At 68.1% G+C, this 26,390-nt stretch overlaps 1 protein-coding gene across 1 annotated transcript in view; it reads left to right on the forward strand.

The window, feature by feature from the left end:
- The window catches only part of UNC13B (unc-13 homolog B), a 121,123-nt gene that overhangs the window by 67,880 nt on the left and 26,853 nt on the right, over positions 1 to 26,390 (forward strand). Inside the window, exons 19-30 of the mRNA XM_044443872.1 lie at positions 1,824 to 1,870; positions 4,988 to 5,066; positions 6,605 to 6,679; positions 7,112 to 7,331; positions 11,195 to 11,422; positions 11,527 to 11,668; positions 17,255 to 17,424; positions 18,311 to 18,426; positions 19,774 to 19,937; positions 21,875 to 22,025; positions 22,771 to 22,839; positions 25,926 to 26,015. Of these exons, the coding sequence (XP_044299807.1) occupies positions 1,824 to 1,870; positions 4,988 to 5,066; positions 6,605 to 6,679; positions 7,112 to 7,331; positions 11,195 to 11,422; positions 11,527 to 11,668; positions 17,255 to 17,424; positions 18,311 to 18,426; positions 19,774 to 19,937; positions 21,875 to 22,025; positions 22,771 to 22,839; positions 25,926 to 26,015 (1,551 nt within the window). The remainder of the gene's footprint in view (positions 1 to 1,823; positions 1,871 to 4,987; positions 5,067 to 6,604; positions 6,680 to 7,111; positions 7,332 to 11,194; positions 11,423 to 11,526; positions 11,669 to 17,254; positions 17,425 to 18,310; positions 18,427 to 19,773; positions 19,938 to 21,874; positions 22,026 to 22,770; positions 22,840 to 25,925; positions 26,016 to 26,390) is intronic.

Genomic DNA, 26,390 nt, shown 5'->3' on the forward strand with positions numbered 1-26,390 from the left:
GGCCTCCTCGGAGTCGGGCGCATCCGTCCGAGCAGCCCGGGACGAGCAGGGCGGGCCCCTCTCTCCGCCTGTGAGGCTGTCGAGGGCCAGCCCCTGCTCGGGGCAGGGCTCCAGGCCCAGCCGCCTCTTGGAGGCCGCCTGCACGGGGGCCACCGTCTCCCGAGGTCACCGGCTCCATCGCCGTACTGCCCGAGCAGGCGGGACACGTGTCCTGACGACCAGCCTGATCCCGGCTTGCTGTGGCCGCGATTCCGTGTCCTGCACTCTGGGATGGCCGAGAAGAGGTCCTGGCCCCCCCGCGTGGCAGCCTCGCAGACGCTTGCAGGGCGCCCCCCCCCCCCCCGCCATCTCCTCTTCGCGAGGCCGAACGGGCCAGTCCTCCCAGTCGTTCCTCGCAGGGCTGTGCTCCCAGTCCCGGATCTTCCTCTGAGCCATCCCGGCTGGTCTGCACCTTCCCTCGGCTGTGGCGCCCAGCGCTGGACACAGGCTCCGGACGAGGCCGGCCAGCGCCGAGCGCAGGGGAGCTGGTCTTGCGCAGACTGGGGTTTGGCTCTGTGCTTCACTCCATGCTCCAGGGGGAAAGGGGACCCTATTCTGCTTGAGATGCCTGGAGGTGGCCTTCCTGTTCCTGTGCTGGGCAGAGCCAACGGCATCCTCCCTCCCCTGGAACCGAGGCTCCCTCCCTGGCGGTCCACGGGGAGCCGTGTCCGGGACCCCCCCCCCCCCGCACTGAGGTCTCTGCTGCTTGGCCTGTTCCAGAAAAGCGCTGAGCACACGTCCCCCCCTTCCCATCATGCAACAGCTGCAGTTCTGGGGACTGCCTCAGCCACCGAGCGATCGGCCTGCAGTTAATGAGGAGGAGGAGGAGGAGCTCCATCCTTACAGGGACCTGGCCCCCTGCCAGCGGGGCGGCACCGCACGAGGAGTGCTGGCCGGGGAGGGCGTCTGCTCTCTGCCTGCTCGGGGTGCTGGCCCCCATCCCACTGCCCAGCAGCTCCTGCCCCACTGGCAGAAGGCCTTCCGCTCGCCGGCTTTCCGTGGCTCGGGACTCCCACGGCTGAAGTCACCCGTTCGCCCTCCAGCCTGCTCCTGGCGGCTTCCGGCATGGGCCCCGCAGAGGCGTGGTGGGGCACAGCTGCCCCCCCCCCCGGCGAGCCCTGGCGGCCTGCTGCCCCTGCTCACTGGGCAGCGCAGAGCACCCCTCTGGGAAGGGGGCCAGCCGCCGCCTCGCCTCGCCTCGCCTCTGCCGGGCTGCCTGTCTCGGGGCCAGCGGCTGCTTCTCAGGGACGTGGCTGCACGCCTCCCCCCGGATTGGGGCCAGGCGGCCGCTGCTCAGGCGCTCCTTCCAGGCCTCCGCCTTGCTGCCTGGAGCCCGGATCAGGCGGGTCGCGCTGGCCGAGAGGGCTGACCGGAAGGCGGCCGAGGAGAGACGGGGAGCGCTGGTGGACGTGGTCCCCATGGTCTCGCTCCCGCCCCTTTCCCCTGTGTGCGTGTTGTGCAAACACACAGTAGCTGGGAAGGTGCCACAAGCACTGGGCCCCACAGACTCTGCCAAATCGTGCCGGGGCTGCTCCAGGGAGGGGGTTGGGCTCTGCCACGCACGGCACTGAACAGGCTCTCCCCCCACCCCCCGCCACTGTGTGAGCATGAGCCGGCGTGCAGCGGTGTCTAGGCTGCCCGGCCCCTGCGGCCTCCTGGGGAGGGGCGGCAGGAACCTCCTTGCATGCAGCCCCCCCCCCCCCCGCCTCGAGCTTGCCGTGGACGGACGCAGCGCTGCCCACGAGAACTGACTCCGGTTTCCTTTTTCCTTTCCGCTCTTTAAGGGGCAGGACGATGGCGATCCGGCAAAGTCACCGTGGCTCAAAGGGGGGTAAGTGTCCCCGCTGACATCGTCTGCTCCCCCCCTGCCCCAGTCATGGGAATGAGGCGGCGAAGAGCGTAGCCCAAAAGTCGGGCCGAGTGCCAGCACCCAAGCGGGCCCGTAGCCTGAGGCCCTGGCCGGCAGGCAGCAGCCTCCACGGGCTGGAAGGAGCCCCCGCGGACAGCCTCTCCGCACGGAGGGTCCTTTCCGGAGAGGGCAGCCCGGCACAGATGCGCTCGGCCAGCATGTGGGCAGCCGCCTGTTCTTCCCTGCGTGGCGACCGGGTCGGCCTGGGGAAGCGCACAAGCGCCACGTGGCCCTTTGTGCCCGGAGCGGCTCCCGTTTCGGTGCCCTGGGTGGAATGGGCGGAAGTGGGGCGGGTGCCCCGCCTCGGCGTGGGAGCCCGGCCGGCCGCTGCGCCCGGGGCCTCTGCAGCAGCAGCGCATCCATCGGCTGGCGGAGCGGCGGCTGCCTCCCCTGCTCCTCGGGAGAGCCCTTCGCCCCGTGGCCCCGAGACTGCCGCGCCTGTGGACCCCCCAGCCCGGGGGTGGTGGCCGGAGGGAGGGCGGAAAGGCACAGCGTTTGAGCCGTGCGGTTCCAGGCAGACCGTTCCGTCGGAGCAGAGCCGCACGGCCCGGCACCGCTGGCTCGGAAAGCCCTGCCCTTTTGGTGCGGCCTGTGAAGAGCTGTGGCCAGGGCAGACGGACGGAGAGTCCGGGGCCCATCCTTGGGGGCTGTCCGGGGCCGGCCGGCTCTCCAGCCGGCGCCAGGCAGCAGCTGGGGGCACGGAGCGCGCATGGCCGCAGCTGGGGCCCCCGGGGCAGCTCCGTGGCACGGGCCACTCCTCTGGGCTCTCTGGCTGGAGCAGCGCCCGCCGCCTCCCCGTGGGCTGTGCTGCTGCCTGGCAACCCCGTGGCACTCCACCGAGCCGGGGCGCTGCTCCCGAGGCGGGGGGGGGGGCTGGCAATTAGCCACTGGCAGAGCCTTGATCTTCTTTAGCGCGCGACGCCTTCTCTTCCGCCTCTAATGAGCTCTCCCAGGGCGCGCTTACGCAGGGTGTTTGGCTGACTTGAAAGGGGAGCAGAAATGCGCCCCAGGAGGCATCCCTTTGGCCCAGCCAGCTCCTTGTGGGGAAGGTCTGGTGCTTTCGCTGCCCCGCGGCTCGGCCTGTGCCCGGCACTCGCTTGGCCCTGGCTCCGGCCCCGGGGAAGGCACTGAGGGGAGGGGGCTGCAGGCACAGCAGGAGGGGCCGGGACTCCAGACAGGCCTCTGCGCCTGCCTCGGGCCCACCCCCGCTCATTGAGGACAGGGAAGGAGTCGTGGGGGGCAGAGTCTGGCACCGCACAAAATGAGGGCTAGGGAGAGGCACCTGGATCCGGCCCCGCTCTTCCAGAAAAGCCTCTGACTGGACGCTCCAGGAATGCGCTGAGATCCTCCTGCATGGCCCCTTCCGCCTCCACACCTTTTCCGGGAAAGGGTATTGTGCTGGACGACTGGAAGGGCAGCAAGCGCCAGGCCGGGCCGGGCCGGGCTGAGGCAGGGCAGCTGGGGAAGCAGCAGAGCTGCCGGGGAGGGGCAGGGAAGGGGCAGGGGGCCCGGAGGGAGGGGCGGGGGCAAGCAGTGCCCCGCAGACCGGAGGCGTGGCGCTGAGTGGTCCGGCGCATCCCCTCCACAAGGCGGGCGAGGTCACTCCCAGCACCGGGCCCCTTCCCCGCTGTCTCGCTTGCCAAAGCAAGCCCCCGCCCAGTGCAGAAGCGGCTCCCCCAGGGTCTGAACGGGGGCGAGCTGGAGTGAGGAGCGGACAGCCAAGTTCCCCCGTGACCCCAAACTGCCTGGACGGGAAGGAGCTGCAGAAGCGTCTCTCCCGACTGGGAGCGGGCGTTAACGGCAGGAGTGGGTCAGCGCAAGCAGGAGCGAAGGGGTGCACGTCCGGCTGAGGCGGGCCTCGGCCGTGCATGTGTGGGGGGCTCCGGAAGCGCCGTGGCCGATGGGGGTCGGGTCTCGCGGAGGGTGGTGTGCTGGAAACGCTAGAGGAAGCCGTGAGGGGCAGCTGGGGGAGCAGATTGCATGCCGGGGTGCTGGGGCCTTCCTGGGCCCTGCCTGAGTTTCGGGCGATGCCCAGTCAGAACGTGTGATCTGAAGTCTCGCAAGAAGAGGGCGGACCCCGTCTCGTGGCAGCATCAGCAGATGAAGCCCTTCTCCTGGCACAGGCGGATTGGTGGGAAGGTGCCCGGCGCCCTTTCCAGGGGGCATCTCCTCACGGGGGAGCACATGTGTGGAGAGCCCCCCCTTTCCGCTGCCGGAGTTGGGCTTCAATGGATCCGCCAGAAGCAGTGTTTCCCGCCAGCAACCTGCCGCACTGCGTGGGAGCCGGTGTGGTGAGGAGGCGGGGGAGCCGGAGCAGGGCCTGCGGGAGCCGGTTCTGGCCCGCTCAGCCAGCAGCGCAGTGGGTACCCCGGCTGGCCCTCGCCCTCGCCCTCGCCCTCGCCCGCCTTGCCGTGGCACCGTGCCGGCCTCCCGGGGTTGGGCTCCTCCCAGGAGGGGAAAAGCGCAGTCCAGGAAGGAGGCCGCCCGGCTGCGCGAAGGCCGGCGAGGAGGCGGCACCGGCTCCTCGTGGGCACACCGGCTCTGGGGTGCCTCCCCCTTGCCAGTGTCGGCTGGGGGCGGAATCCCTGGCCAGCCGTGGCTCTCTGGGGGCGGAAGCGTGGCCTGCCATGCCTGTCCGCTGGATCCTGGCACTTTCCCCACTGCGGCGCGTCCTCGTGGCGCTTCCACCTCGCAGCACGGGGCTTCCCCCTTTAGCAAAAAGGGGCACAAACCCTGGCGGGGCCGGTCCCAGGAGCGAGCTGGAGCAAGCCGCCTGGCTGGGGAGCCTGCCCAGGAGCCCAGGTGGAGCGCTTGAGCTGGCCGGAGGATTGGCCAGCCCTGGCCGCGCCAGGTTGCTCACGCCGCAGCTGCGTCCTCGTGCCGCGTTGAGCCGAGCCGTGCCGTGCTCCGGGTGGCTTCCTGCCCACGGGGGAGAGCCCCCCTGGCAGAGGCCGCGCTCGGCTGCCGCGCCGCGTGGCCGACCGCCTGCAGCCACCGCCGGGCGCAGCCTGCCTTGACGCGCCTCTCCTGTCGCCCCAGGCCGGCGGGCGGCCTCTACGGCATCGACAGCATGCCCGACCTGCGCAAGAAGAAGCCCGTCCCGCTCGTCAGCGACTTGGTGAGAGCCCCCCCGCCCCCCCCGCAGCCCCGTTCCGACCGCAGCGATGCTTCGGGCGCGCCTTGGCAAATGGGCACTTCAACCGCCCGACGGGGTTCCCGCCAGATGCTGTGACGGCACCAGGCGTGTCTGCCGGGGGCATCGGTGCAGCCCCCCCCCCACAGTCCCACTCTTTTGCCTGAGGGAGCCCAGCCGAGGGCCGGAGGGGGCGCCTGCTTTAAAGCGCCCCGGTGGCTCTGCGCTCTCTGGAATCCGCGCTGGCTTTGGCGTGGCCCCTTGCGACGTGTCCGTCTCGCACGGCCCCTCCTCTGGGCGCCCCACGCGGCCCTCTCAGTGCCTTCGCTCTCCCCCGCCTGAGCAGGCCATGCCCCCGCACGCACGCACGCATGCTGGGAAGGGTGCCGCGCTCGTCCCCGGCCAAAGCGGCTGTGCGCACCAGCGAGGTGAATCCGAGGCCGGCCTTGCACACCGGCAGCACCCGCAGAGAACGGTCCGGGTGCCGTCGCCGAGAAGGGCCAGGGCAGGCCAGGAGCGCCGCCGCTGCCGCACCTGATGCGGCCCACAGCAGAGCTCTGGCCTCCTGCCGTGGGGTCAGAGTTGGGGCGGCCGCGGCCCAGGGACCCCCGGTTGGAGAAGCAGCCCCCATGTCCGCTGGGAGCGCCAGTCAGCCGCTCCGGAGCCCGCCGTCTGTGCGAGCCCGAGCCGGGTCCCTAGCCCTGCCCTGGCGAGGCGCCTGGTCCCTGCAGCTGCGCGTCCTGTGGGTGTGCCGGGAAGCAGAGGCCACCGTCTCTGGGCAGCAGCCAGATGAGCTGCCCAGTCAGGCAAGGTGGGGTCAGGGGCCACAGTGCCCCGGGCAGGGCAGAGCTGGCCTTTGACTAACTTGTGGAATTCGCCTGTTATGCTCTCTCGGATGATGCCGGCGCTCCCCCCCCAGGCCATGGTAAGTGCTTCTCAGCCCAAGCACGGCTCTGCCCGGCCTCTGGGGCGCAGCCAGTGCTTGGCCCCCCCCAGTTGCTTCCCACCCCCCACTTTCCTGTTGGTTTCCGCCGCAGGGTGAACGGAGGGTGCCATGCGCCCCCGGCTCACGCGGGCTGGGCCTCGCCCAGGGACGGCTCTGCAGCCGCAGGCGCGCCTCCCGCCTCCCCCTGCTCCCTGTGACCCAGGTGGCCTTCGTGATGGGGCTGGGGGACAGCAGCTGGAGGAGGTGACGCTTGGGGTGGGGTGCGGGTGATCATGCGGAGGACGCACTGGCATTTAAAAGTCCCCTCCCCCCAGTTTCAGGGGGTGGGGAGGACCACCTGCAGTCTTCCCAGTAGAGCAGAGGAAAGCCGCCCACCCCAAAGGACACCCTGCTCGTTCGCAGAGGTTGGACAGGTGTCCGTTGCCACATGCTCTGCCCTCCCATGGAGGGGCTCAAGGCATCCTCCGTGGGGAAGGCGGTCAACCCCCGTGCACGCGCGTGCACCCCCAAGCCAGATCCGGCTCGGAACGCATCCGCTTTCCACGCACACGCACCAACTGGCCGCTTTCCCTTCCAGTCACTGGTCCAGTCCCGCAAAGCTGGAATCACCTCGGCGATGGCCACCCGGACCTCTCTCAAGGACGAGGAACTGGTAAGGCTCGGGGGCAGGTTTCGCAGGCAGAGGGCCACGGCTGGAGCGCTCCTCGGGCTGCCCCCGGGGCACCAGGCTGGCGCCGCGGGGCCCTCGGGCAGCAATCCCGCCGGGGGGGCGCACGACTGGAGAGCAAAGCCCACCCCTGCCAGCGGGGCGTGATCAAGTGGCGCAAGGGGGAGAGCCTGCCGGCCCGCAAAGCCCACGGCCGAGGATCCGTGTTCTGACGTGCCTGTTCCGGTGCCTGGGGCGGGGGCGGGCAGTCTCTCCCCAGCGCCTGGGGATCCTGGCACGGAGGGCATGCCGAGGTCTCGGGGGAGGGCCGCCTTCTGCCGCGGGCCACGTGGGCATCCATGCGGCCACGGAGCCGGTGTGGGGCCCGGACTGCCCCCGTGGCCTCGCTCACGCGGCTTGTTCCTCTTTCCGTTCCAGAAGTCGCACGTGTACCGGAAGACGCTGCAGGCGCTGATCTACCCCATCTCCTGCACCACGCCCCACAACTTCGAGGTGTGGACGGCCACCACCCCCACCTACTGCTACGAGTGCGAGGGGCTGCTGTGGGGCATCGCGCGGCAGGGCATGCGCTGCGCCGAGTGTGGCGTCAAGTGTCACGAGAAGTGCCAGGACCTGCTGAACGCCGACTGCCTGCAGAGTGAGTGGCGGCCTGCTGCGGGAGGGCCCTGGCCAGCCTTCGCCCGGGGACCAGTTGCCAAGAGGCAGGCGCCCTTGCGGCCGGGCCGCGAGGGCGACGCTCTGCCTCTGCGTGGAGTGGCGTGGCGTGGCGTGGCGGCTGCGGGTGGAGGCCACGGCTGGGCCGGCCTGGGCGGGAAGCACGGGCTGCCCCGCCGGTCCCTCGTCCCCCGCTTGCCACCCTCCGGCCGGCGCACGGCCCGTGCCACCTCTCGTCAGCCACTCCAGAGGCCCTGGCAGGGCCGGCGGGGCTGCACATGCCCAAGCGCAGTGGCTTCGCTTGCTGGCCTTGGCCCTGGCCCCGAGCCCCTTCCATCCTGGGGAGGCGAGCCCTCCCCCGTACGCCATGCTGCTCTCTGGCATTTGAGCCAGCCAGGAGGTCCCCCGCAGGAGCTGCGGAGCTGCAGCAGCACCCCCCCCCCGCCCGCCTTCATGAAGAAGGGGAACGCGGAGCCCCTGCTCGGCGCCCCCTTGCTCCGTGTCAGTGGCGCTGCCCTTCGCCAGAGCCTCCGATTAGGCTGCTTCCTCGACATGCTGGATGGCGAGAGGCCTGAACGGCTCGGAAAACGATTTTGGCAGCGGTCTCCCAGGAGGAACGACAGCTCTCGACTTCCTGCAAAGCGCATCTTTGTTTTGCTGAGGGCGGCTTCGTCTTAGCAGCTTCGTGGGGGAGGCAGCGGCAGCGGCAGCACCTGCCAGCTTCGTTCCTCCTGTTTGCACTTAAATAGAAAGCTCACGCGCTGAATGCAGCAGGCGTGGAGGAGCCAGGCGGTAGATCCGTCGCTGCCCAGATGGCAGGTGCTGCGGAGAAGTGGCGTGGCCCGCCCTGGTCCTGGGCTCCTGTCCTGAGAGGTGCAGGGACTGCTCCCACGCTAGCGGACACCTGAGCCAGCCTCCATAGGAATCACAGAGGCGCAGAACCCCAGAGCTGGGAGGGGCCATGAAGGCCATCTAGTCCAGCCCCCTGCTGTTGCAGGACATCAGGTCACACCATCCACTCAGAGGGCTTCCCGGTTTCTTTCTCAATGCCTCCAGAGTGGGAGAGCCCCCCACCTCTCCGGGCAGCTGGATCCACTGCCGTATTTCTCTGACAGTGAGGAAGCTCTTCCCGATGTCCAGCCTGAGTCTGGGTTGTTGCAACCTGAATTGACTATTCCGTGTCCCGCACTCCGGCATCAGCAGGAAGAGATCTTGGCCTTCCTCTCTGTGACAGCCTTGGAGGGACTTCTAGAGGGACACCGTGTCCCCCTCAGCCTTCTCCTCTCAAGGTTGAACAGGCCCAGTTCTTTCCGTCTCTCCTCCCAGGGCAGTGCTTCCAAGCCCTGGGTCGTTTGTGGTGCCCTCCGCTGGACCGCTTCTAATTTTGCTTTCTCAAGGCTGAGTGCAGAGGTGCGGCCTGCCTCAGCGAGGGCAGAGATGGGAGGTGTGCCCCAGAACCGGGGCCGCGGCAGAGAGATGGGCCGAGGGGCTGTGAAGCGCTGCTCCGGGGCATCTGGCATGCACCTCGGCCCAGGCTGGCCGCACGGTTTGCAGAGAAAGCCGGATGGCAAATGCCCTCAGGGCAGCGCAGGATTCAGGGAAGAGGAGGTGGCTCCCTGCAGCCGGTCCCGACCCTTCCTGCGCCAGCCCTCTCCTCCGTGGGGCACAGCGATCCGTGAGGGCGAGGGGCTCCCGCGGGGCCAATACCATTGGCCCCGGCCCTCTCGAAGCAGCCCCGGAAGCCAGCCGGGCGCCCTGGGAGGGAGCCGCGTGGCTCGGCCGCCACCTCTGCCTGCGCTCCGGCGTCAGCAACACTGTCCACCTGGGCAGCGAGGGCCACGGACACGCTGAGGAGCCACGGAGCCACCCCTCGGATGACAGTTCAGGCCCAGCCTTGCCACGGGGCTCTGCCAAGACGTGCTCGTGCCGAGCGAGGAAGGAGGCTTTAAATTTCAAACTCCCAGGCCTATTTTGGGTTCCTTTCCCAGCATCACCTCCCACTGAGCAGATGCCTGCTGTGCCCCCGTCGGGGAAGGCTTGCGTCTCCCGCGTGGGCAAGTGGCCCTCGGGGAGGAGCGAGGGGGCACCACTTCTGTCCAGCCGGCACTCCCCAGTGTGGCCGTGCCACGCGAGGAAGCCCTGTGGGGGGAAGGCCCGTGGCCGCGAAGACCCCCGTGCAGTCATGGCTGGCAGGGAGGCCGCCTTCACGCCGCAGACAAGCAGCATCGCCGCCGCTTCAGACTTCCCTGGCAGCCGCGAGTCAGAGCTTGGGATCGGGGCCCCCGCAGGGCTGCGCACCAGAGGCTTGCGCCACTCGGAGGGGGAGCCGCCGCCCGCCCTGCCCTGCCCTGCCCTGCCCTCGCCCGCCGACGGGGTGTCAGGGGCCGAGAGACTGCAGCGCTCTGCGGGAAGCCCCGCACGCCCCGCCGACCTGCCTCCGCGCCTCCGCCTGGCACGCCAAGGCTGCCCCGGGCGTCTCAGGCCTGCCCTCCGCAGAACAGACGGGCCCTGCCAGCACCGCTGGCTGAGTGGACCCCCACGGAGCCAGCGCGGCCCCGGTCTGCAGGGGCTCGCTTTGCCCTGCTCGAAGTGCACGGCACCTTTCCGTGGCCCGGCCGGGTGCTGCGCTCCCACGGGCTCCGTCTTGGGGGAGCCTGCACACCGGCGCCTCGCTGTGGGTTGTCCTGTTCTCCGATTTTAGCGGCTGAGCGTGGGGCCCTCGGCAGGTCCCGGCAGGGAGGGCCAGAGTGGTCCAGGCAGCCTCGGGGGTGAATCGCTTCTGGTGGGATTGCGCACAGGAAGGAAGAGCCCCCGGGTCAAATCATGCCGTCAGGAGGGTGTGGCGGGAATGCCGGTTGCGTGGCTCCGCGCATGTCCCGCTTGTGGCACAAGCGCTGTGGCCCGGCCGACTTGCCACAGAGGCAAAGAAGCCAGGCGGAGCCGTGTGGACTTGTCCCCTCCGCACGCACGGATCGGCTCCCCCAGTGCTGGCTGCTGGCACCGCCGTTCCGTCGGCCGGCTCTCCACCAGCCCCGGCGCGGGCCCAGGGGCTATCCCAGTGCGAAAGGGGGTTGTGTACTGTTGTCAAGCCCGCACCAAACAGAGCGCAGCACTGCTTGACCTCACCTGGGGTCTGCGTCCGGCCCCGGCACCGCAGTTTAAGGAGGATGCGGGCAACCTGGAGGGGTTCGGGGGTGGGCAGCAGTCTGGAAGCAAAGCCCTGTGAGGAGGGATGGAGGGACCTGGGCATGCTCAGCCTCCGGAAGGGAAGCCTGAAGAGAGGTAGGACGGCACTCGGCAAGTACCTGGAAGGAGAGCCAGGGTGTCTTCCGGCTCGGCTCGGCCCAGAGTGCAGGACGCAGACCAGCGGGCTCGTTTCCAGGAGGCCGGGTTGTGGCAGGACGTGAGGAAAGGCGTCCCGGCCGTCTGAGCAGCTCGGCTATGGAGCCCGTGGCCCGGGGGACGTTCAAGGTGCCGCTGGGCTGCCACCTGGGTGTGAAGCTTGGGGAGGCTTTACCTGGAGTCCCGTGCTGAGTGGGGGCTGGACCGATGTCCCCCCCAGCCCCGCGATTCTCTGACCCCAAGGAAAGTGGGGAGTGGCACAAGATGCAGGCCTGAGGGGCCCCTGCTCGAGCGACCCAGGTCCCCAGAGGGAGAGAAGGGGGCGCGGCCGAGAGCGCGTCTTGGGGAGGGTCTGTCTCGGTGGGAGCAGCAGAGGACGCGGGGGGCTCTGCTTGCATGGGAAGGGGAGGCCAGCGAGGCCCCCCGGCAGCTGCCCACACCATGCGGCCCCCACTCCATTCGGCCGGGGGGCCGCCCGTGACTGCCTCTTCCCGTCTCCTGCAGGAGCGGCGGAGAAGAGCTCCAAGCACGGGGCCGAGGACCGCACGCAGAGCCTCATCATGGCCATGAAGGACCGCATGAAGATCCGCGAGAGGAACAAGCCGGAGATCTTCGACCTGATCCAGGAGGTCTTCAGCGAGAGCAAGACGAGCCACTTGCAGCAGATGAAGACGGTGAAGCAGAGCGTCCTGGACGGGACGTCCAAGTGGTCGGCCAAGATCACCATCACAGGTGAGGGGGGGGATCCGGGTGCGGGCGCCCCCGGGCATGCCGTGCTGTGCGACGGCCCCCCGAGCGCCCGGGGGCCGGCCTGAGCCACACGCTCCTCCCCGCAGTGCTGTGCGCTCAGGGCCTGCAGGCCAAGGACAAAACGGGCTCCAGCGACCCCTACGTGACTGTCCAGGTGGGCAAGACAAAGAAGCGGACAAAAACCATCTTTGGGAATCTGAATCCCGTCTGGGAGGAGAAGTTCCACTTGTAAGTATCCGCGTATCGGGTGCCCAGCACTATTTAATGGTGGTTATTTATTGGAAACAGAGAACCAGAGCAAGCCAGAAGGGGTCTCCTGGGCCAGCTAGTCTGACCCTCGGCTCCAGCCAGCTCTGCTCACGACATGCCCACCATGTGCACGCCCAGCCTGTCCTTGGACACCCGCTCCGGTGGGGCCTCGACCTTGGGAGCCCATTCAGTATCTAGGCGTCCGCACTGCCAGGAAGCACTTGCTGACACCCGGCCTGACGCCTGGTCCTTGAGCTTTGCCCCACTGGAACGCCTCTCCAGCCTCGAGGGGAGAAGCCTGTGGGGAGAGGGCAGGGCACCCCACAAGTGCCTGAAAGGGGGGCAGGGTCACATCTTGTCCATTCCGGAGTGCAGCACATGGAATAACAGGCTCAGGTTACAGGAAGCCCCAAACCTGCTCGGTGCCAGGAAGACATCCTTTAGAGCCCGAGCAACAGGACAGCAGAGCCCCTGACCCAGGGGTGGGCTCTCTCGCTGGGAGGCACCCAGGTGCAGCTGGCAGCCACCCGAGAGGGATGGTCTCACTGGGAATCCTGTGCTGGGCAGGGGTTGAGCCCCGGGGCTCTCTGGCCCCTTCCAACGCCTAGAGTCTGACCCTGTGGCAGGTGGGAGAGGGCAGGGGGAGAATTTGGGTGCTCGGAAGGCCCTCCGGGCCACCTCAGGGGAACGGAGCCCTGGAGGTGGCCGCGGTGCTGGGGGCAAGGCACTCGCGGGTCGTCAGGCCAGCTCCGGGGCTTCTCGGGGGGGCCTCTGCGCCACGGCTGAGGTGAGGAGGGCACTGCGGGCAGGCGCCTTCGGCAAGCCCCCCAGAGCAGTTGGGGGCACCCGCGGCACCGGCCGAACCGGTGCCAGAAGCATGGCGGGGCTCACGGAGCAGGCCGTGGCTGCGCTTGCCAGCCTGGCCGGCTTTCTCCAGAGGCACGCGTGACGCGGCGTGAGTGCGCTGGACGCCCGTGGGGCACATGGCAGCCGTTCGCGTTGGGCGGATCACGCCTGCCCGTTTGGCTGCCTGATTGGAACGTGAAGGACACGCGTCGCCTTGGTCCAGACGCCGAAGCGCCTGCCCACTTCCCGGGACTGCAGGGTCATTAGCATAATGAGCCTCGCGGCACCCAGCCCGGAGGCCGGCCGGGGGAGCGGGTGCAGGCGGAGGCCGTGGGGGGTGCCAAGCTCGGAGGCCTCCTGCTTTGCTGGGGTGGGGGCCGCACAGGCCCCCACGTGCTGCACACCAAGCCTGCCCTGAGAGCCTGAGCTTGCGGGGGGTGGGGGGCTTCTCGCAGTGCTGCCTTCCCAGCCAGATTCGGGGAGTGCAAAGCTTGGGAAGGTGTGGGCAGGTGGCTCCCCAAGTCAGGGGCTGGGGCTGGGGCTGGGGCTGGGGCTGGGGCTGGGGCTGGGGTTCGGTGAGATTCGCCAGCAAGGCCAGGTTGGGGGTCAGAGCAGGTGAGAGCAGCCAGCAGCAGAGAGCCAAGCCTGCTGGGGCACGGGGCGGTTGGGGGGCGGGACTCCGTAGAAGGGCAGGGGCAGAGAGCCATGAGCAGCGCCACCCCAGCCAGGCGGGACGGTCATGTGGCACCAGGCACTCCCTGTTTGGCTGGAAGGGCTCCTGAGCCACCAGGACAGCGGGAGTCCAGGCTCTGGGGAAAGAAAAGGGAGAAGAGGCTGCTCCAGTCTGAAAGTGACCTAGGGTCTCCCAGGCAATCTAGTCTGACCCCTGGCTCCAGCCGGCTCCTCTCACAACATGCCCACCATGTGGACGTCCAGCCTGTCCTTGAACACCCGCACCGATGGGGCCTCAGCCACCTCCTGGGGAAGCCCATTCCACACCCTCGGGGTCCTGACTGTCCGGAAGTGCTTCCTGGCATCCAAATGGAACCTGGGTTCCCTGAGCTTTGCTCCGTTGGAGCGCGTTCTGCCCTCCTCTGCAGGGGAACTTCACACATGGGCAGAAGCTGCTTGCACAGAGGAGGGGGAGCATCAGCTTGATTCGTGCTCTCGTAGAAAGCAGCCCTGCATCTCGTCTCGGCAAAGCCTGTGAGGCTCCCGCGGAGAAGGGTATTCCATGAGCTCCCGTCTTGCTCCGCTGGAAAGGGGAGGGGGGCAGCAGGCTTGCGACTCCCGCGTTGGTCCGGGAGGTACCTTGGTAGCTGGCAGCTCCGGGGGGCGGCTGCAGTGGCGCAAGGAAGGCGGGGAAGGGGCTCGCTGCTGAGAGAGCCGCAGAAAGGGGAGGCTCTCGCCGCCGCCTGCAAGAGGCCGTCTGACCCATTAAGCCTCAGGCAGTGTCCCCGGCCGCTGAGAGATGGCAGCGCCTCACCATCTGGGGCGGCTCGGCCTGCCAGGGGTTACCTCCCCGTTGGCCTCCCCAGCCCCTCCCGCAGCGTCCAGGCTCCTGCCAGGGTGTAGGCAACACCGGCTGCATGCCCCCGAGGCCTCATCCTGGCTTCATCCTGGCTTCCCCGGCCAGCACGGGCCTCTCTGAGCCAGCAGGGCTGCAGTCTGAGGCGCCCATTTCCGTGGGGCAGCTGCGACCCGCTCCTCCAGAAAAGCAGGGGAGGGAGCTGCCCGCCGCCTGGGCCGGAGGCCTCGCTGCCTCTCTGCCGACAACGTTTCCGGGCAACGCAGCCTCCGAAGGCGGCTCGGGAGCGAGGCTCCGCAGGGAGTGCTCGTGCCTGTCCTTGGGCTCTGGCAGGATGCAGGGCTCCTGTGGGAAAGACTGCAGGGCCGGCAGAAGCCTTCCGGAGGCTGCCGCTGCTGATTTCCCAGCTGGCCGGCTCGCTCGAGAGGATTTGATGGCAGTCGGCCGCGTCCCGTGCAGCCGGCCGTGGCTGAGTCGGCCATGCCGTCTCCCCTCCCCAGCCGATGCCGGCAGCCGTCGGTAGCGAGGGCAGGGGTGCTCCGTGGCGCCCCCCTGGCCCGGCCACCTCGTGTGGCGGCCTCGTTCTGGGGCAGGGGACACTGAGCAGAGGCGGCCGGAGGGGTCCTCCCAGGAGAGCTGCGCCTCCCCCCTTTATTTCTCGGCGAAGGCCGCGGAGCTGGTTGCCGCTTTAAGGGGAACCTTGCGGATCCGCAGGCAGTGGGAGCCTCTGCATAGGTGGCGCTTGTGTGGATTGTCGCTTTAGCCTAGGAGGCTTTAGCCTAGGAGGCTTTCCGAAGCCCCCCGAAAGGGGCGCAGCCGGGGGATGTGGCCCTCTCGGCGAAGCGCTCGGGCGCCTGCCTCGGGCGCGCCCAAATGAGGTGAGGACCCCTTGGATGTGGAACGGGCCTCCACAGGAGGTGGCTGGGGGTGCTCAGGAAAGACCGGAGAGCTGCATCATGTGAGCAGAGCCGGCTGGAGCCGGGCGCGGCCGATGACTTGCCGTGCTTCTGTGCCTCCAAATCGCGTGCAAGGGGTCCTTCTGGTGGGCGCCGTCCCCGCAGCCCGGCCTGGCCTGGCTGGGCCCGTGTGCTCCGCATGTGCGCAGGCTCGAAGCGTGGCGCGTGTGCCCGGCTTACTGTGGCCATCGATCGGCGAGGCTGTCGCCATGTTAACGGCCGGGCGATGCCGGGCTCGCGGCTCGCGGTGTGCGGCAACCAGCTGTTCTGCGCCGGGCCCCGTGCCCCGCAGGGCGTGGAGGTGGCGCGCTGCGGCCCAGACCCTCACGTGCCGCGGGGGGCTCCAGTGAGCGCGGGTATCAGGCCGGCGGGGACTGGCTGCTTGGGGAGGCCTCCCGCGTCGTTCCCCTTCCTGTGGCGCTTTTGTCTCAATCAGCAGGATCTTAAAATGAGCCCTGAATTGCCGTAAAAGGCCCTGCTAGACCAGAGGGCCGAGGGGGCGGCCTGGGAAGGGCCCGGGGCCCCTTCCGCGGGACTGGCACGGGGGCTGCACGGAGTGCATGTGGCCCAGTTCCCCCCTTCTGTCTTCGCATCCCCGTTGCCTTTCTAAAGCAGCCGAAGCCCGAGCGGGCAAGCCTGTGGCGGGGCGCTCGCCTGGTGGGTCGCGGGCTGCAGGAGCCGCTGCCCGGCGGTCCCCCGTGGCATCTCGGGGCAGGCCGGAAGGGCTCTCGGCCCAAAGAGGCCTCTCTCTTCCTTGCCTGGAAGGGGCTGCTCCCCAGAGGAATGGGTTGCCGTGCCCCCCGCCCGGCTTGGCAAGCTTCTCACGAAGCGCCTGCATCAGCAGAGGGTCTTGTGTCTGCGCCCCCATAAAGGCGGCGGGAACTGGGGCTCCACTGCCTGTGGGAGGCCCCTGGAGGAGGGCGCTCGAAGGCCTCGCGTGTGGCAGGGGCCACGTCCCGCCGGAGGTCCCCCCGTCCTGCACCGGCCGGTGCCACGCACGATGGCGTGCCCTGGGCAGGCAGGGAAAGGGCGGGCTTGAAGCCCTTCTCCGGACCAGCCGCCCGCCTCCTCGCACCCGGAGGGGAGCTTGCCTGGGAGAAGCGTGTGCCGGCCCCGGCCCGGCCTGGCCACTGCCTGCGGGCCCGGGGCCACTCGGGCAAGCCCCAAGCACGGGGGTGTTGGCAGCCCTGAGCCCCCAGGCCTTGCCTTGCCGCCAGCTCTCCTTGGTGGGGGACGTTCCCCCGCCCTTCCCTTTTCTGCACCAGAGGGCAGCGGGGGTGGGAGTCAGCCCCCCCGGCCCCCCTGCCTTTTTCCTGCCCCCTGCCCACCTGCCGCCTCGAACCATTTTGTCCAGGCAGGGCCTCGGCCTGGCCTGCAGCCCCCTGTCCTCAGCTGCCTCGGGATGCGGGGATCCCGGCCGGGGCAGCCCCCCCAGCCCCTTGCCTGCCCCAGCCGTTCCTTGGCGGGTCGCGTGGCTCCCGCCCTCCCTCCCTCGCAAGCAGCCAAGCAGCACGCGTGGCTCGCCCCCCCCCCAGCCTCACAACCACCCTGTGAGGGGGGCTCTGCCAGGGGTCGGTGAGCGCCAGGGTGGCCCGGTGTGCGGGATGGGGAGGAGGACCGCATCTCCCGCCGACTCGCCTGGCCTTTTCTCACAGGGGGCCGCGGGGGCGAGTGCCAGGAAGCCTGGGGGGGGGGGCAGATTGGCGCTTGACACGCTGCGCACACACGCTCGTGTGAGAGAGAGACGTCTGTGATTGTTTGTCGGCTGCTTGTGCGTCACCTGGCTATTTCCTGTGCGTGTGTGTGTAGCAGGGAGCCTCTGGGCACGGGTGGTGGGCCTCTCTTTGTCCCCCCCGCTCGGTCTCCTGGGAAATGGTTGCGATTATGATGGCTTCATTACCTTGCGTTACTTTTTCCCCTTTCTTGGTTGTGTGTTTTTAACATTCGTTAACTGCACAGAGACCCTTGGCTATTGGGTGGTGTACAAGTGAACACAGTGATGTTCTTGTGTGTGTGGGGGGGTGCCCGGCGGGGCCTGCCCTGGTGCGGGGTCTCCACTGCGGGACCCCCAGAATCCCCTGGCGGGTGCCACGCCGGCTGTGGCTGACGGATTCTTTCTGCGAAGGAAGCCCCGCTGCCCCCCGGATGCAGAAGGAGCGAGAGGTCCACCCTCGGGGGCCGCGTGGCCTCGGGGGCCAGCGCACGCCACAGTCGCCTCTCTTGCCCTGTTCGCAGCGAGTGCCACAACTCCTCGGACCGCATCAAGGTGCGCGTCTGGGACGAGGACGACGACATCAAGTCCCGCGTCAAGCAGAGGCTGAAGCGCGAGTCCGATGACTTCCTGGGGCAAACCATCATCGAGGTGCGGACGCTGAGCGGCGAGATGGACGTCTGGTACAACCTGGGTCAGTTTCAGCCTCGCGGCGCGCCTCTCCCGCCTCGGAGGCCGCGGGGGCCCATGCGGCTGGGGCGGGGGCCTGTGCGGGGGGCACGGCGGCCTTGGGGGGCCGGGACGCGGAGAGCAGCCGACAGCTCCGGAGCGAGCCAGGGCCACCAAGCGCAAACGCCCCCCAGCTGCAACCGGGAGGAGCCTGGCGGGGGAGCTTCTGGGGGGCTGAGCATCCCGGGGCGCGCAGCACATGGGAACCCGGGGGCCCGGGATGCAGGGAGGCGGAACTGCCTCGGCACCTGCCTGGAGAATCGCGCCCACCAGCCGTGCCACGAGGGAGCGCATGCCCCGGCCTGTGAGCCCGGGCACTGTGCGTTGCGCCTTCAAGTGCCCCCCAGGGCCTTTCTCTAGAATGGAACGATGCAGAGGGAAGCAATGCGTGAGCAGAGGGTTGGGGGGCCCTTCCCCGTGGCAGGGTCCTGCCTGAGACTGCGGGGACCGCGAGCCACGTGGGCATGGGCTGCTGGCCAGGGAGACGTCCGGCGGGCGGCTGGTCCCACGGGGCCGGCAGGGGCCCATGGGCCGTGGGGCCGTGTGTGCTCTCCCACCCCGCCGCCAAGCAGGCCCTGCAGAGCCCCTTCGCAGGGTGGGCTCGGCTTCTGTCTCTCCTCGTCGGCTGGGGCAAGCGGCCCCTTTTGGGGCGGGGGCGTGGCCCTCGTCTGCTTTGGGGCACCACCGGCAGGCAGGGGCCGCATCTGCCCGCCCAGGCTCCGTGCGCCAAGCAGCCCCCGGGCAGCTCCCGGCAGGCCGTGTGGCCAGCTGGCTTCCGCCCGGCTCCATGCCCCTGTGGCCACCCGGGCCGAGGTGATGGGCCCCGTGGACACGCTCCCTTCCCGTTCCAGAGAAAAGGACCGACAAGTCGGCCGTGTCGGGCGCCATCCGCCTGCAGATCAGCGTGGAGATCAAAGGGGAGGAGAAGGTGGCCCCCTACCACGTCCAGTACACCTGCCTGCACGAGGTACATGCAGCCCCTCCGCTCTGCCCCCACGGGGAGGAATGCCGCGCAACCCCCCCTCGTGGAAGCGGCTCCTCGGCTCCCAGCCTCCTGGCCCTGCTCCTCACTGGCTCTGGCCCGCTGAGAAGCTCCTGCTGGCCCCCAGAGAGCCGTCCGGGTCATGTGGGCAGGCAGCCCTCCGGGAAGGCCAGGCGTGTCCTCTGAAGTGCTCTGCCCGTTAAGCCCGTCAAGCTGCTGGCAGGTGCTTCAGCAGGAGCTTAACGTTCACGGCCTGCTGGCCTCTCCTGCACCACTGTTTATTGCAGTGCAAACGTGCGAGTTCTGATTAAATTCCTAGAAATCTCAGGTCCTACGCTTTAAAATGGGTAAGATTCTAGTCCTCATGGCTGTGCTGCACCAGGCAGCCAAATTCCGGAAACTCAGGCATGGGGTCCAGTGCAGAGGAAGCCTGGATCCATTCAATGGGCATCCTTTCAAGGATGGGTGAGGTGGGCCCCCCCCCCCACTGGTGCCTCTGTCCATGACTACAGCGCAGGGGCAGGTGGAAGCTGGACGAGGCCAGGAGCCCAGTGGCTGCTCGTGAGTAAATGCATCCATGGGGATTCTGCTAGGAAACCGATTTGCACAACAGCCGCACCATCGGGAAGCCGCCCGTTAGGGTCTAGCAGAACACCGGGGCCGGCGCTTCCTTCGGTTCTTCCTCTACCCTCTTCATCTGCCCCACCACCTCGGCTTTTCATAACACCCCCAGAAGAGGTTTCAGCGGGGCTGAAAAGTTGTTTCCAGCCTGGAGGGGCCATTTTGCGCTGGGCACGGAGGAGCCCGCCCCGCACCTGATCACGCAAGCCACTTCACAGCTGCTCTCTGAGGGCAAGCCAGTCCGCCGCAGGGCTGGAACCGGCCCCAGTCCCTGTGGTGGCCTGTGTGGGGCTTTCTGTAGCCCCGTCGGGCTGACCGAGCTGCAGAACGGGCCGCGGGGTGGGCCCTGTGCCAGCCACGATTCCTTGTGCGGTGCTGCTGCTCGCTTTGGGAGAGAGTTGCTCCAAATGGCACGACTGTTCAGGGGCTCCGCTGTGCTGGGAGTTGGGGCTCTGGCAGGGGAGCAAGGCTGCAGCAGCGGAACCACCCGCAAATTTGCTTAGGTGGGGGGGGTCTAAGGTCACCCGGCGAGATTTCGGGCAGCGTGGACCCCTGAGCAGCCTCTCGGCAGCAGGCGAAGAGCACAGAGCAGCTTCGGTTTTCTCCCGTGCGGTTGCGCCCACCTGCCTCGGTCCAGCCAGGACTCGAACCGCCCGGCTTTCCGTGGGGGCAGCCGCTGCCTCTTCCGGACCAGCCTCGCTTTCCCCGCAGAACGTTTTCCACCACCTGACGGACGTTCAGGGGAACGGGGTGGTGAAGATCCCAGACGCCAAAGGGGACGATGCCTGGAAGGTGTACTTTGACGAGACGGGCCAGGAGATTGTGGATGAGTTTGCCATGCGCTACGGGATCGAGTCCATCTACCAGGCCATGACGTGAGTCCCCCCGGCCACGGTTCCAGGCACTGGTGGGAGCAGCCCTGCCACTGAAAGGGGGGTGCGCTGATGCAGTGAAGTCCCCCCAGAGCAGCCCGGGGCATTTCAGCAGCAAGGCTGCTGGAGGCTGGGGAGGGGCCCGTGGCCGTCGCACCGCCCCTCTGACGGCCTGCGGCAGGCGGGGGGGCAGGCGGGGCGCCTCTCTCCCCAGGGTGGGCCTCGCTGCTGCGGTGGCCGGGCTCCCCCTCGGGGGCTTTGCCCAGGCGCTCCAGTTCGGCCAGCACCAGCTCACAGGCTGCCCGGCTGGGCCCCCGGTGCCCAGGTGCCAGCAATGGAGCAGGGTGGGGGGGTGCAGTGGGGGGGGGCAGCTGCACTCCTTCGGCGCTGCACAAGCCGAGTCCCGGAGGGTCCAGAGACCGTGCAAATTCCTTCAGGCCAATTCTGCCATCTGCAGGAAGGAAGCGGCCTCATTTGCATTGTCTTAATTTCATTGTTCTCATTAAAGTGCAGAAGGGGTGGGGGACCCTCCCTAGAATCATTCTGAGGCACTTTGGGCTCATAGGCTGAGAGAAGCAACCGGCCGGAGAGAAACGGCCCTGGAGAAGGAGAGGCGGTGCCCATGGCGGTGGGGTGGAAAGACAGGGCGAGAGGCCATGCGCTCCGGTTGGCAGGGCTGGGAGTGGGGGGGGGGGCACGTCTCAGGCTGGCAGTCGGGGGGCCGCTGGGGGAGTGCCAGGATGGCTTCTGCCATGCCCGGGGCCGGCTGGAGCGAGTGGAGGGGGCACATCCTGCCCGCGTGCACGCTGGAGGCGCTTGGCCGGCCAGTGGGGGGCTGCCGTGAGGAGGCCCCTTTGGGTCAGACCCACCCGGGATGCTGCCGGTGCGCCTCCCTCGGAGAGGGGCCTCTCACCGCTGGAGGAGCCCTCGCGGGCAGGCCAAGCGCGGCAAGCTGCGGGGACGATGGGGCCGTTGGCCGGGGCCGTTGGGCGACTAGTCGGTGCTTTGGGGCCACAGGCGGGAGTGCCAGACCTCGCTTGACCTGCTGGGTGGCTGGGGGTAGGAAGGGGTCTCTCCCCACAGCGCCCACGCTCAGAGAGGGCTTCGGACCCTTCTGCTTGTGCCTGGATGGTCGGCAAGGGCTGCCTGCCTCATGTGCCCCCCAGGATGGAGTGGGCAAAGGGGCCAGCTAGGACGAGGCTGGAGGGTTGTGTTACAACCGCCGGCCCCGGAGAAAGGCCTGCCCGGGGAGGTGTGGGGGGGCAGAATGTGGGCAGGAAGGGCTGTTCCCCTTCCTTTCACCCCCGAGCTCAGCGGTGTCACCCCATGGAGCTGCTTGGGGGGGGGTCCGGGGCAGGCCAAAAGGGGGACATCTTTCCAGGGCGAGGAGCTGAATGGCGGACTCTGCTGCCACGGGGAGCGGGGGTGGCCGCCCTCCTGCGGGGCTGCAGGGGGATCAGGCCGCTTCGTGAGGCTATTGGGGCCACGGGGAGGCCGGCCACGCGCCGCCCCCGCCATCAGAGGTGCTGTGTCTGCACACAGCAGCAGCTCAGCAGCCTGGGCAGGTGGGGCCGTGCCCCCCTGCTCTGGCTGACCGCTGCATGCGGGGGGAGCTGGGCTGGGTGGCCCTGGGCCTGATCCTGCTTCAGGGCTGCTGTTCTGTATCACGGGCCGGGGCTGGGCTTTCTCCTGGGGAGACGGGCCGTGGGCGGCCCGGTTTCGCCCTTCTCCCTGTAGCCGTGGCCCGGCCCACTTGGTGCGCCTCCCGTGGAGACGCGGGCAGTGCTGCGGGCGCTCTGGCCTGGCCGGCCGCTGCGCACGCCGCGATGAGCAGGGGGCCTTGGGGTGGCCGGGCCCGCCCCCCTCTGCAGACGGCGTGCCGTGGCTGCTGCGGAGCGGCCGGGCCGCGGAGAGCGCTCTGAGCCCCGTCTGCCCCACAGGCACTTTGCGTGTCTCTCCTCCAAGTACATGTGCCCCGGCGTGCCGGCCGTGATGAGCACCCTGCTGGCCAACATCAACGCCTACTTCGCCCACACCACCGCCTCCACCCACGTCTCCGCCTCGGACCGCTTCTCCGCCTCCAACTTTGGGGTGAGTGCCCGGCCCCTCTGCACGGGGGCCGTGGGGCTGTGGGGCCGGCGGGAAGGAGCCGGCCCACCTGCCCGCCTGGGAACGCCTCCCGAGGCAGCCGAGACGGGGCTCTCGGAGGCCAGGGCCCCGCCGTGCCCAACACGGGCACACACCGGCGGAGTGGGTTGAACGAGGCGCGGCTCCTCCGGCAACAGAAGGCTCCTCGTGAGCAAGGATATGTGGCTGCTGCGGGAGACCAGCAAAGCCGCGCTCCCCTCCAACAGCAGGGTGGCTGCGACGTGGGCAGGGAGGGCGGCTTGCTCTTTGCTCCACGTTCCGTGGCCCCGTGCTCCCAAGTGAGCTGCTTGGGCATTTTTTCTGAGGAGCAAGGCGAGTTGCACCGGGGATCATGGGCTTGTTTGCCCCTGAGGCAGAGGGGACATTTAGGGGGCAAGAGCGGCTTGCTTTTCAAAAAGGAGCCTTCCCTGCAGGGGAATTTGCCTTTTCCTGCAAGGTGGTGAGAAGCCCCTTTGCAGAGCGATCCCACCCCATATGACTGTGGGGGGGCCGCTCTTCTCACGCAGAAGCCACAGAGGCTTCCCCCCCCGTCTTCCCCTGCACCCCCAGAGATGCAGACGGTGGGTCCCAGGGGTGAATGCTTCTCGGAAAGGGGGCTCCTGTTTCAGCTCTGCGTAGGGATCACTATGGGCTGCTTTTAAAGCTTGCCTGCAGCCCGTTTTCTCCTCTCCCTTTCCTGTGCCCACAGAAAGAGCGGTTCGTTAAACTCCTGGACCAGCTGCACAATTCTCTCCGAATTGACCTGTCCATGTACAGGGTAAGTGCCAAGCACCGCGGCGTCTCCGGAGCGCCTCAGCATTCCCGAGTGCTCTGGCAGGCCGTTCCAGGCACTCATCCAGCGGAGCTGTGAAGTGGGCCACGGCACCCCCCACCCCCAGTCTCAGAGGGGAGGAAGGGCAGCGCGTCTGCAGCCTCCCCAGGGGCTGTGGCCCCGAGGATCCCGCTCGCAGCTCGCCCCGAGGCCCACGGACAGGCTGGCGGGATGGCACCGTTCTTTTCCTCGTGGGCGCTTCCGGGCTCCGGGCATCCCAGAGTGTACGCGCTCTGAGGCTCAGTGAGGCCATTCTCCGATTTGCTTCTGCCCCTTTTCAGCCCAGCTCATCCTGTGGTGGGGCGCTGGGTCAGTGCAAACACAGGGGTCGTGTGTCCCGGTCCTGGCTTCGGCCAAGCTAATAATGGCTTAGAAAGGCCTGGGAGAAGCCCACCGCCTCCCTCCCCCTGGTAGTTGGTCCCACTGCCTGCTGTTCCGACTGCCAGGTTCCTCCTGGTTCCTAGCGGAAATCTGGCTCCGTGTACCTTGAGCCCGTTGTTCGACGTCCTGCCCTCTGGGATGAGCGAGGAGAGATCCTGGCCTTCCTCTTTGGGGCAGCCTTGCAAGCGCTTGTAGGGTGCTGCCTGTCTCCCCTCAGTCTTCTCCGCAAGGCCGACCAGGCCCAGCTGTCGTCGTCCTTTGTCACCGGGCCTTGCCTCCAGTCCCCACATCACCCCTGCTGCCCGTCTGAACCTCTTCCGGCTTGTCTCCTCCCTCTTAGCCGTGGTGCCCAGAACCGGCCACACCGCTCCCGAGGAGGCCTCGCCAGTGCTGAGCAGAGGGGGCCTCGTTCTCCCCGGGACTTGGAAGGGATGCTTCTCTTGATGCAGCCCAAAATAGCATTTGCCCTTTTTCAGCCCCTCACACGTTGACTCATGCGCCGCTTGTGCTCTGCGGCGGTTCCAGGCTCCGTCCCGCTCGCAGCCCTGCTGAGCCGAGTGTCCCCGTCCTGCCGGGGCGCGTCTCGGTTCTTCTTCGTGGCGTTGGCCCCTCTTGCACGTCATTCCGCAGTTTTCAGCCCTGCGCTCCAACCCGCCGAGCTCCCCGGGGACCTTTTTCCTGCCTTCCGGGGTGTGAGCTTTCCCGCCCAGGTTGTGTCATCTGCAGATGCGATCATGGTTCCCTGCACATCCTCATCTAAGTCAGTTATGGAAATGTCGAAGCGCACGGGGCCAAGAAGTGGGTCCTGCCATCCCCACCGCCCCCTCTCCCCAGTCCGAGAAGGAGCTGGTGATGAGCTCTCTGCGCCTGGTTCTGTAGAGAACGGTGGATCCGGCTGCTCGTTGCTCCATCCAGCCCGCTTTCAGCTAGCTTGCCTTTCAGGAGACCATGTGGCACTTTGCCAAAAGCTGCGCAGAAGTCAAGATGACTTGCGTCCACAGCATTCCTGCCGTCCACCGGGGAGGTTACCCAGTCCAAAAATGAAATCGGAGTTGTCTGGCAGGATTCGTTCCCGAGGAATCCGTGCTGGCTTCAAGCCATCACTGCGTTGTTTCCAGGGTGTCTGCAGACTGAGCGCTTCATAACCTGCTCCAAAATTTTCCCAGCGACTGATGTCAGACAGACTGGCCTGTAGCTCCCAGGTCGTCTTTCCCTTTCTTGAAAGCAGGGACAACATTGGCCCTTCTCCAGCCATTTGGCACTTCTGCCTCCTCCTCTCCATGATTCCTCATGTAAGCCATCCCATGAGGTCCTCCAGGGGGTGGAACAGAGAAGTGTTTAATAAGTAGATAATTTTCTCAAAGACGAAGGGCAGTGGCTCTGAGCGTTCTTCTGCCGGACTCTTTCTGCCTCTGGGGCGAAGTTCATTGGGCCCAGTGAGCGGATCCTCGGCCGTCGGTCTCGGCCGGTCAGTCTGGGGGTGCCTAGTTCATTCCTAGCTTCAGCCTTCCTGACGCCAACGCCACCCCTGCAATTCCTTCCGTGCCGCCATGCTGGATCCTTCCTCTTCCGCCCATCCGGGGGGCTTTAAAAGGGCCTGGACGGTTTCGTGAAAGAGCAGGCGATCACTGCCCCTCGCCTTGCTGGCCGTGTGCTCCCTCCCCGTCGGGGTGGCCGGCCCGCGTGGGCCCGTGGCTGGGCGGCGGGAGGCCCCACACCATCCTGCCGGAGCAATCCCGTGGGCGGCTGGCGCGCCGCCTCGTGGCCGAGACGCTGGGCCCGGTGGGCACGGGGCCTCCGTGCCTCGCGCTCCGCTCGGCCGCCTGGCTGGCGTGGGCGGATTTGGCTCTCCCGGGGAAGCATCTCCCCCACGTCACTCGCGAGAAAGAGGCAGCGCGAGGACGTGCCCTCTGGGAAGCGCATAATTACACATTGCAGAGTCACGCCGCTCATTATTGGAAAAAATTAGTTAATCCTTGGATGAGATGCTGGTTCATTCGGCCGCCCAAAATAGTAAGCTAGCGTGAGCGGCAGTAAAATGTAATTAAATCTAATTTATAATGATAAGACTCTGTTGCGTAAATGGGCTCCCGGTTGATTGTCCCCCAAGTGCAGCCGGCGCGCATCTCGGAGCCGTTGGCCATTCATTAAAGGTGTTTCCGTGCCTGGAAATGCTCCCCAGAAGGGGGGGCTCCCTCTTTGGGGGACCCCGTGTGGCCAAGGCATCCCTCACCGCTGCCGCACTTTCCCCAGGCCCGTGCTTCCTCGAGGAACGGCTCCAGGCGGCTCTGCGGGGCTCCTCCTTTGCGTGTCGTGGGCGCGTGCCTGTGTCACCGAAGGGGCTGTTCAGACCTTGCAGTCCAGGAGGCAGGGCGGGAAGGGGCTGCCGGCAGGGCTGGCGTCGGGCAGCGGCATCCCCGGGCAGCCCACCGTGCCGGGCTGTGGCCGCTCGGCAAGGTGCGCCTGCGGCAAGGGGGCAACGAGGACGATGCACCCCTCGCGCGTGGCCGCCCCGGCAGGAACACGGGGCTGACGAAGCCACAGGGTCGCTGCCGACCCTGCGTTTGAGTGGCGGGGGGGGGCTGCCGGAGCGGCCCCTGGGCCCCCGCGCAGCTGCCCGTGCAAGAGCGAGCTGCTCTCCCTGCCCACAGAACAACTTCCCAGCCAGCAGCCGGGAGCGCCTGCAGGACCTGAAATCCACGGTGGACCTGCTGACCAGCATCACCTTCTTCCGGATGAAGGTAGGGTCCAGCCCCCAGGGGTCGCTGGCCGCGCCCGGAGCTGCCCCGTCCCTGGGCAGGGGGCTCGGCGTCTGGCAGGACGTGCCTGCTCTCGTGCCCTGCGCTTGAAGCGGGGTGGGGGCAGACCTGCCTGCGGCGCCTCGTGCCCCAGCCGCCCTTTCTGGGGCTCGGCTGGGCCCTGCCCTCCAGAGCCTCGTCCCCAACGGTCCTGCGCCAGCATGCCTCCCCCCACCCGAAGGGCTGCCTCCCCAGCGGGGGCCAGTCCCCTCTCCTCGTGGTTGGGCCAGGTGCCCCACTCCCAGCCCCAGCGGGAGGCCTTGGAGGCTCCCCAGGGAAGGGAAGGGAAGGGAAGGGAAGGGAAGGGAAGGGAAGGGA

This window comes from Varanus komodoensis, unplaced genomic scaffold, assembly GCF_004798865.1.
Source record: "Varanus komodoensis strain SLA01 unplaced genomic scaffold, ASM479886v1 scaffold43, whole genome shotgun sequence".
Taxonomy (NCBI): Eukaryota; Metazoa; Chordata; class Lepidosauria; order Squamata; family Varanidae; genus Varanus; species Varanus komodoensis.